The sequence below is a fragment of the Lactuca serriola genome, chromosome 6, assembly GCF_051521515.1.
Source record: "Lactuca serriola cultivar US96UC23 chromosome 6, Lser_US96UC23_V15, whole genome shotgun sequence".
Classification (NCBI taxonomy): Eukaryota; Viridiplantae; Streptophyta; class Magnoliopsida; order Asterales; family Asteraceae; genus Lactuca; species Lactuca serriola.
Window position 1 is genome coordinate 26,208,413 of NC_136413.1, and position 11,218 is coordinate 26,219,630.

Below are 11,218 nucleotides of genomic sequence, written 5' to 3' on the forward strand. Positions count from 1 at the left end.
CGAGAGTTGGATCCTTTTCCACTTTAATTTTAACATTTAAAGTCCAACCGTCGACCTCCTTCATCACTGGCTCAACTTTCAGTTCACTATTATCCTTAGATGCTTCAACTTCACTTGCCACCACCGGTGGCTCCTCCATAACACCCAAATCTGTTTCATTTTTAGGAAATTCTAGCACTTCCTCCCTTCTTCTATTATGTCGTGTTTATGCAAACTATTTGACGATGGAGTATTCACAGCCACCACACTTGGAAATCTCAAAAGACCAAAACTTGTAGTAAGATGAAATTGAATACAGATCGAGCTCAGATTGGTACGTATCTCTTCAAAATATGCTTCCCTGTTACGCTAATCCCACTGCTATTCCACCAATAGCTCCGGCAACAGCCGCCGACCTAGGGCCCGCCGCCGCCTCGTAAAGCGCTCCGGTCGCTAATCCAGCCAATACGCTCTAGTCGCTAATCCAGCCACCACGAATTTCATTCTGATTAACCCTAAGTTTCATGGTGTATCTAGCCTCAGAAGCCTTCACGCCCTCTACTAAACCCTTCCCGGCGCCAACTACTGCGCCGCTGAGGTAACCGATGTCGGTGTAGTATATCAGGTTTTCGCCCCATGAACGTCGTTGAGCGATCGATTCCTCTTGATAGAGGTATTCAGGAGATGTGGGAAGTTTGTACAGGGACTCTAAGATCTTGGTAAGGGTTGTATAGCCGACTGTTGTCGTGGTGGTCATCGTTTATGATGCGATTTGAAGATAACGGTTGGTAAGATATGTCGTAATTAGGGCTAAAATTAGGGTTTCGATCTTTCAAGAATCTGATTCCAAGAGAGAGAGATGTTTGATGATACTGAAGATGAAGATGAGGGATCTAGGGCTTTTTCTTGCTAAGTATAAGAGGCGGGGGATTAACTTTTTAGGATTCAATAGGCGGGGGTAATTTTCGTTGATTTCATTTCCCGCCTAGAACGCGTGTTTCACTTAAAAACTATAAAGCGACACATTTACATGACGCACATTTTATGAAAGGCGCCCTCCGCATTTTTTTTTCTTTTCTGACACTAATTTTAGGGCGCGCACAAATGCGTGCCCTCTATCCTTTAAATTTTGCAAAACTGACATTATCTTTTAGGGCACTTACAAATGCGCGTCGTCTATTAGCGAGTGTCATTGTTTGTGCGTCATTAAAGGGTTGTTTTCTTGTAGTGACATGTTGTTTCCAACTAAATCCATTTTGTTTAAAATCATATATTACGTATTACTTAACAAAAATGTTCAAAACAAGTTGTTTCTACAAAATTAAGTTGTGCAAAATAATATATTACATACTACTTAACAAAAAGTTTGAAAGAAAGTTGTTTCCAACAAAATCAAAATGTATGAAATTAGAATATGACATATAATTTTAAAATATTTCACGTAACTGCATAATATATCAAATGCTCTCTGAATATTACACATTACTTCACCAAAATGTTTGAATCAAGTAGTTTAGACAAAATCAGAATATTTAGATAGCAACACCCATATCAATTTATTTGTACTGCATATTCCAATTAAATAATGCAATAACATTTGAACTTAGATTATACTAACAAGAATATGTAGAATATCAAAATCGAAAAAACTTTTTTTACTAAATTTATACTAGAAGATAAATAATTAACATAAAACCTGAAATAACTCACATATGGTCCTCAATGGAATCATAATGTGTTACTTTGTTTGAGAACTTTTTTTGAATCCTTTATCCTCGATTCTTTGGTATTGAATTTTCTGAAAATCTGAAATTCATAGCTAAACCTGTCGACAATAAAACTACATCATAAATGTAAAAGAATTCAAAAATAGTTAGACTTCAATGTTATAAAACACTATATCATCTAATGAAATAAAGTTATGAAGTAACATATGACATCATATTAGAATAGCTAGAATATCAACTTATAAAACATTATATTAATAAACTTTTCTTCAATATCCATGTAATCAACAAAATAGCAATAAAATCTAAGATTATATTATAGTTCAGACACCTATAACATCATATAAATTTCTAAAATTCATAGCTAAACCTATATATACAATAAACATATATCATAAACTCTAAAGAAATCGTAAACAATTAGACTTCAATGTTATAAAACACTATATCATATACTAAAATAAAGTTATGAACTGATATATGAAATCATATCAGAATACCTAGAATATCAACTTATGAAACATCAACTTATTAAACTTTTTTCTAGAATATTCAACTAATAAGCAAAATAACAATAACATATCAGATTAAATTGTAGTCCAAACACATATAACTTCTTAGAAAATCTAGAAATTTTTTTATGATGTTATAAATTGATTATTATATGTAGCTAGAGTACACAATTTCATAAAAAAAATGCTTCATAAATCATAATTGTTGAACAATCAGGAACAAAATCGAGGATAACTCAAGAGCATGTAGAATACACAAGTTTGAATTTTCGTTGACTTATAAATTAGAATAACTATATCATAAACCCTAACTACGTAAATCCGAATAATTTTATTACCAAGTTATAGTTTGAATATAGGAAAAATCAATACATGTTTTGTGGATTGGAGAATAATCAGGAATATGAATCTATAGAATGAAGCATTTCTATGGCCGGTTTAGTGTTTATCGTGATGAAACCTAAAACAAATTATAAACACGAAAAACATGTTGATACATAAATAGATGAAAATTGAGCTTGGTGATTCCGTTTTCTAGGGTTTTGAATTTTTACAACACATAATAGCAAGCATAATATATATAATTTTATATTAAAACACACATTTCAAGTCATAGACTAACAAGTTACCATGTAATAACATTTAAGAATATATAGAATATTTTACTAGAACATACATTATAATAATTAGAATAGTTAAAATATAGCATAATAACAATCAAGAATATATAAATAAATATCAATCCAAAATATATATAGTATTCAACTAAAACATAAATTATACTTCATATAAGAATTAGAATATCACATAAAAACATTCCAGAATATATAGACTTTAGTGGAATTATAAAAGTTCATGTATTGCAAAGTGGAGATTCATCATGTATATAATCAGAATCTAATTGTGTAGAATGAGCCATTTTTGTGATCATTTTAGTTTTTTGTTATGGTGAATATGAAACAAACTAACTTAAATTAACTACAAACATCAAATATTAGTAATATTCCAAGGCTTTACAACATACAAGAGATTCAATTAAATACCAAATCAAAAAATTAAACTAATAATCCATTGATTAATATAAATCAAAATCATATACAAATCAGAATCATATAAAAATATCTAGAATACTAACATATCAACCCATATTATACAGATTTAGTAGCAGGTCATGTCATTAATTAACAAATCTACTTCTAAAATCAAATCTATAATTCATCAAATAAGCAAACCTGATATCATTAAGACATTATAAGGAGATAAAACCTAATTTATCAAATATTAAAACCTAAAATACCTGCATAGATGTAATTTCCTCATGTTCTGGATCTCTTAAGTCAGCAGGGGAAGTTTTTTGTATGAAAACTTCGATCTGAAGCCTTTGATTGAGAATCAACTACTTCTGACGAATCCTCACACAAACCAGAGCTTGAATTAGAATCAATTTTAGCAGAACGAGTCACGATTGATGCTCGATTAGAAAAAAACCTTCGAATTGGTGTACCCAAGCCTTGAGAGATTGGAAATAAAGTTTAATCATGAACGAACTTTAAATTGATGAAAGAAAAATGTGATCACGATTCAAGATCAAAATATGAATCAGAACGTTGAAAATCAAAATGATAGTGAATAATAATCGATTTTTAGAGTTTTATCGAGAAGAAATTAGAGTATTTTAACTCAAAATCACTTACAGATAGAAAATTAGTAAGAAATTATAGTATTATATGTCATCTGGATTAAATCTAGATGCAAAATCTGAATTTGATTCGGAAAGACCTATTTGTTGTAAAACCAAGCTCCAATTTCATTTTATTCAAGAATGTTGATGCTCGAGAACTTGATCCAATTTTAGAATTAAAATAACAATGTTGAAAATCCGAATCAGAACGAAACATAAGATGTTGACGATCAAGATTGAATAAGATGGATTTTGGTGTTTGTATCGAGGTTACTTAGTTCGATCAGAATGAAGAAGATTGAAGAGGATATAAAGTGTTTTTGCGACCTGAATGAAATAGAAAGTAAAATCTCCTTACTGCCCCTCTGCGCCCTTAGTCTAATCTTAAAGTTCCATTTAATTGCAAAAATGTCACTGCCTCCTTATGTTGTGTAATCTGATTTAATTCTAGCCTTAGATTACTGAAGATGAGTGGTCAAGATTTGGTCCCCTTGTCTCACAAAATACTATTGTCTCATATGAACCTGACCCTATATATATATATATATATATATATATATATATATATATATATATATATATAGGGGACAGTTCACTTGAGATTAAAAAAATAGAGATCTTGAGATTCAACCTCAGCCACATATTTCTCATTTGCCGCTCTAATGCTCCAGCATACCAGCAACAATGAGGTATGCCTAATCATAAATGATTATATGACAAAGAGGTGTAATCATGTAGGATTATATATGTCTATACGTATATGTCTAATCATAAATGATTATACATATATGTCTGTTCACAGATTGAGTAATCATAAATGATTATGACAGTTGGTGGTAGGAAGAGGTGGTGGTGACACAGGTGGCAGTGGAATAATTAACCTAGGTGACAGTGGTGGGGTCGGACGGTGTTAGTGGTGGTGGTAGTGGTGGCGGCGGTGGCGGTGGCGATTATGGTGGTGGGGATGGTGGCAGAGGAGAAAGGAACGGGCAGTGCTGTATAATCATTTATGATTATACTAGGCCGCCGTGCCAATACACCGGGGGATTAGAGCGACGTGAAATACATGGCTGAGGTTGAATCTCAACATCTCTATTTTATTTTTAATCTCAACAGAACCTACCTTATATATATATATATATATATATATATATATATATATATATATATATATATATATATATATATATATATATATATATATATATATATTCTAATAAATGAATAGGTTTATTCTTCTACTGCCAAATATCATGCTATTAGAACTCTTCATTAATATTGTATGTTACATATTATGTCATTTGTCAACTTATTAATTATCAATTTAAAATTTTTAATTTTAAAATTTTCATTCTAATAACATTAAATTATTAATTGATTTTCCATTTAAAATTTTTCACTTTAATTATATTAAATTAATAACATTAGATTAAAAAATTAAATTAAATAAATACAGATTATAAGTTGATAACTTCATTTATTTATTTAAATCAACGATTATAATTTTATATAACTAAAAATATATATCTTAAGTAATTATTTATTTTAAATAATTGATTAATAATTTTGATTTTTTAATATGAAAGTTTAATTAATTTTATAATTGTGGTTCTGACGGGTTATAATCTAGTATATATATATATATATATATATATATATATATATATATATATATATATATATATATATATATATATGGAAAATTGAATATATCATCAAGGGTATATAAGCTTATGTACCCAAACTTATCATTGTACATCGTTTTGTATCATATATATACATTGTAATTGTCCAATATTCTTATAATTCAACTTTTAACATTCAATTACTTCCAATATTTTTATAAATTTAAGATTTATCTTCCTCTTACATAATTTCATTTTGAACTATAATATATATTTTCTAGTAGGTGTTCAGCAAAAAGATGTGATGTAAGAAAATGATAATAGTGGAATTTTAAAAATCTTGAAAATAAATCAAGTTAGGGATTGAAGTTTAAGAACAATATAATGAATATATTAAACAAAATAAAATATTATGGTGGATTTAGGTATCTAAGCATATATACCCTTAAGGGTATATTCATTTTCCCACATATATATATATATATATATATATATATATATATATATATATATATATATATAGGTAAAGGTTCAAATGAGAACCATAAAAAGTTAAGAACCCTAAGAACTACTAATTTTAAAATTAGTTTTATAAATTGCAAAAAGATAAAAGGGCATAATGATCTTTTTTTTAAAACCCATTCTTTTGGTTCAGATCTAATAGATCAGATTACGTTTTCTTTCAAATTTCAAAAGCAAAATAATATCTTCTCTCAACTTCTCTTATTCTCTCTCCACCCATCTTTAAGAACACAAACTCTACCACCATTTTCTCCGGCCAACAGTACCGCCGGCCGCCACCACTACTGTTGACCACCACCGTCGACTGTCGCCACCGTCGAAACTATCATGTCTTTTTCTTTTACTATCAAAGCTACAAGCTTTGTTCCAAACAAAAACCACTCGACGTATGTGATCTCCGACAGATGTTGATTCCAGAGACTTTCCTTTGTTCAACTTACTCAAATCTTGTTAGATATGCGCGATTCTGATGGTTTTTCTTGTCTCTGATGGTGATCCTAGTCTAGATCTATCTAGATCTGGTTAGATCTAAGTGAATTCGACTTTTGAAAGCTCTAATCTCTCGTCACCGATGTTGGTTATGTGATTTTGAGTCGTTGTCGGTGTTTCTACTGCCACCACCTCCGATGACCAACTTTATACCACCATTTTACAACAACCTGGTCTTCCTTGTCCACCATACTCGTGATCTGCCACCATTTTTACCTTGTCTGGCGGGTTCATCTTCACCGGAGATGAACCTGAACACTATTAATTTCGATGCCTCTCGTTCAAAAATCCTAGGTAGAACATCATACTCACGATTTCATCAACGAGACTCTCAGATCTGAAGTTTTTTGGTCTAGATCTACAATCTCTGATGATAGATCTACACTCTCTGGTGACATATCTACGATGTCCTTCTCTAGATCTAAGATTTATATCTCTAGATCAATGATCTCCAACTAGATTGAGGGATCACATCAAAGATCGCCATCAACCACCACCACTACTGTTACCTCCCTTCTCTGGTGAACCACCACTAGCTCATAACCATCTTTTAGGTATGTCAATTTTTGTGTTACTTGTTTTTACTTCTGTTAAACTGTGAATTTAATGTTTTAATTTCTTATTTGTTTATTTGTTTTTGTTTTGTTTTTTTTAATCTTATTTTTACCGGGCTATTAAGTTGTGAATCCAGGTTTATTATCTTATTTGTTCAAGTGTGAATTTAGTGTTTTAAACCGATTCTGTTTTGTTGTTGTTATGATATGAATTGAATTTATAATGTGGGTTATTATGTTAATGTTTTTTCAAATACTATGAGTTCAACTCTTTTTAAGTTGTAAATTGTTTTGTTTTAATGTTGTAATTATTGTTTATTTATGTTAATGTTAGTTTTAACTATTATTAATAAGAAAATATAAGTTTTTAAGCTATGAATTCATGAGTTTTTAAAGTATTAAATTGTGAATTAGTGTATTAACTAGTCTATTAAGCTGAGAATATGGTTGTAATGTATAATTTTTATGTATTAAACAGTAAATTTATTATATTAAGCTGTGAATTTTATGTATTAGACAGTAAATTAGTTGTATTAAGCTGTGAATTGATTATATTAAACTACAAATCAACTGCATTACAATGTGATTTTTTTTGGTCTTTGTAAGCTGTGGATTAATTATATTAAGCTGCGAATTAATTGTATTAAGTTGTGGGTTTTTTTAGGTCTTTATAAGGTGTGAATTGTGATGTTTAAATGTTTCCGCTATTGTTTAGTTTTGTTAATGTACGTTTTAACTATTATTAATAAGAAAATCTAAGTTTTAAGCTGTGAATTTATAAATTTTTATATGTTTTAAGCTGTAAATTAGTGTATAAATTTATTAAGTTGAGAATAGGACTCTAAATGTATACTTTTTATATATTAAACAGTGAATTAACTGTATTAAGTTGTGAATTGACAGTATTAAACTGTAATTTTTTTAATGAATTTTGTTTTTTGCAAATGAAATATGAGATGAAAGAAAACATTATACACATATATATAATTTTCTTTAACTTTGAATAAAGTATGTAAACTTTAAGTTGTTAATATTATGTAAATTAAACTTCAAGAGAAACATTAGCCTCCAAATCTGAATGCATATATGTAAGTTTTAAGTTGAGAATATAGTTGTGAATGAATAATTTTTGTGTATTAAATTGTGAATTTTGTTTATTACACTATAAATTAACTATATCAAGCTATGAATTTGACTCTAATATGCTACAAACTTTTTGTGAATTTTATGTTAAAATACGAATTACTTATGTATTTGTATTCATTTTTTTTGTGTTAAATAAATAAGTAAAATTGTATTAATTTTTATAATTATTTGTATGAAACTTTGAATGAGTAAATTCATGTTTATTAAACTGTGAATACATAATTTAAGCTGCAAACGCATGATTTTATCTATACAGATCTGATTTGGAAGGACGGTTACGACGATGGAACAACTGGTTAATAGCAACATGTGGTTGTTGGTAGTGGTAGAGTTTATGTTTGACTTCTCTCAATATGTGAATTAATGTAAAATGGATTTTTATTAAGTTGTGAATTTTTTGTATAAAACTATGAATGGACTGTATTAAGTTGTGTATTTTATATAAAATTTGTGTTTTAATATAAATGAATGTCTGAATGAAAATACTAGGCTGGAAAAATTATAATTTTTCATACAAAAAATCAAGTTTTAACATATTTAATAAGTATTTACAATACATAGTTAAGAAATATTTCTGAAATGAGGGTTCTTAGAGTTCTTAACCTTTTTTTGTTCTCATTTGAACCACTCCATATATATATATATATATATAGGTTCCGTTGAGATTAAAAATAAAATAGAGATCTCGAGATTCAACCTCAACCACGTATTTCACATCTGCCGCTCTAACCCTTCAGCGTATCGGCGCGGCAGGTCTGGTGTAATCATAAATGATTACAAAGTATCACTCGTTCTTTTCTCCTCCGCCACCATCCCCACCACCATAACCGCCACCGCCACCACCACTACCACCACCTCTGACACCATTCGACCCCACCATTGTCACCTCCATTATTTATACCACCGCCACCTCTGTCACCACCACCTGTTCTGCGACTAACTGTAATAATCATTTATGATTACTCAATCTGTGAACAGATATATATGCATAATCATTTATGATTATTCATATACGTATAAACATTTATAATCATGTATGATTATACCTCTCTGCCATATAATCATATATGATTAGGCATACGTCGTTATTGGTACGCTGGAGCATTAGAGCGGCAAATGCGAAATATGTGGCTGAGGTTTAATCTCAAGATCTCTACTTTTTCTTTAATCTTAAGTGAACCGTCTCCTATATATATATATATATATATATATATATATATGTATATATATATATATATATATATATATATATATATATATATATATATATATATATATATATATATATATATATATATATATATATACTGTCAGCTGAATCTTTCTCACTCTTAAAATGATTACATATTTACATTTATGATTAGTACAACTTTAAATGTGTAGGGTATAATTCATGGTAACATGAGTCAGGTGAAAAGCTTTACCTAAAATTATACTGTACTTTAATAGCTCAAATCATCTCTCTTTAGTCTTTATCTTGGGAAATCTTTTCACATAGTATTTTCCACTTAAAGCACAAAGCATTCACTTTCCATAAACAACCTCTTTTCCCCCTTTCAGTTCCCATACCCTTTCGGAGCAAGCAAGAGAAAGAGATCGAGAGAAAGAGAGATGGAGTTGTCATATGAAGAAGAATTAGTTTCTTCTTGTGATCCCGTATTTTCAGATGTTGAATTCAGAAAACCGAAAGAGATTATGCTAAAAGATGAAGGAGAAGATGAAGAAAGAGATATCGGTCAAGAAGAAGAAGAAGAAGAAAGAAAGACAAAAGCTTGTGATGGTGTTGACGAATCAAGATTGAATCAAGAACTCAATCTTTTAGACAGTTTAAACATGGGTAATTCATCAGAAAGTACAACCCCACAAGCATCAGATACAACTGAGCCTAGGGTTTTTTCCTGCAACTACTGCCAAAGAAAGTTCTACAGCTCACAAGCACTAGGTGGTCACCAAAATGCCCATAAAAGAGAGAGAAATCTTGCAAAAAGAGGCCAAAGAATGGGGTTCCTATCAGGTCCCATGATTTCAGCAGCTGCAGCTTTTGGCCATACATATATGCAGCAGCAGCAACACCAGGATCAAAACTACTGTTCTAGCCTTTCATCGCTTCCTCTCCATGGATATAACAACAACAGATCACTTGGAATTCAGGTACACTCAATGATCCACAAGCCTTCTAATTCCATGTTTTCGAGTTCGGCTTCGGGGTTCAAGAGCTTTTATGGATCAAAAGGATGGCCATCTAGACCTCATGTTGATCAGCAACCAGCTATAGGGAAGCTTAGTTCAGCAAGCTACGCCTCAAGTTTGGCGGCAGCTCCATCATCCCATGGCGGTGTTGGGAGGTTTGAGGTAGTTAGGACAGGAATGAGTTCAACCGGTAAGGATGAGATTGGTGGTCTATGGTGGCCGGAGTTGAAGACTAATCAAGATGAGTCCCAAAAACTTGACTTGTCCCTCAAGCTCTAATCAGTTTCCCCAATTCAATTACATATAATATTTTTTTTTTTCCTTTTTAATCCTTCTGGGTCGAGAATCATTTATACTTATGGTTTTTTGTTTAACTTTATTTTTTGAAAATTGAAAATAGTGTGTATATTTTAGATCTTGGAAAGATTGATTTCAGATATTGGTTATATATTTATTAATTTCGATCATTTCTAACCCACCCCACCAAAGAAAAAGTGGAGATGGTACGAAAGAATAAGAATTGTCCAAAAATTCAACCATAACTATGTTTCATGAATTATTCTAACACGTCCATCTTACCATCTAGTTAGAAAAAGAATCAGATTTGAAATTACATCAAGCTTTCCTTTTATAAATTCATAAAAATAACTTATCTTAGTTTATAAAATTACTTGATCTAACTTAATGATAAACTAGCTTGATTGAAATAACTTATTAATAAACTGATTTTTTAATTACTTTCTTAAAAAGGTTAAATATTTTGGTGTTTTAGCAACAATCTTTAATAATCTTG

General features: G+C 30.3%; 1 protein-coding gene and 1 pseudogene across 1 annotated transcript; one reads left to right on the top strand and one right to left on the bottom strand.

The window, feature by feature from the left end:
* Window positions 1-305: 305 nt before the first annotated feature.
* Window positions 306-9,188, bottom strand: LOC145059590 (mitochondrial import inner membrane translocase subunit TIM23-1 pseudogene; annotated as a pseudogene).
* A 505-nt stretch (window positions 9,189-9,693) lies between these two features.
* On the top strand, window positions 9,694-10,849 carry LOC145058522 (uncharacterized). Its single transcript, XM_079006415.1, has one exon. It carries the CDS (start codon window positions 9,847-9,849, stop codon window positions 10,702-10,704), a length of 858 nt encoding a protein of 285 aa, XP_078862541.1. The 5' UTR covers window positions 9,694-9,846; the 3' UTR covers window positions 10,705-10,849.
* Window positions 10,850-11,218: the final 369 nt, after the last annotated feature.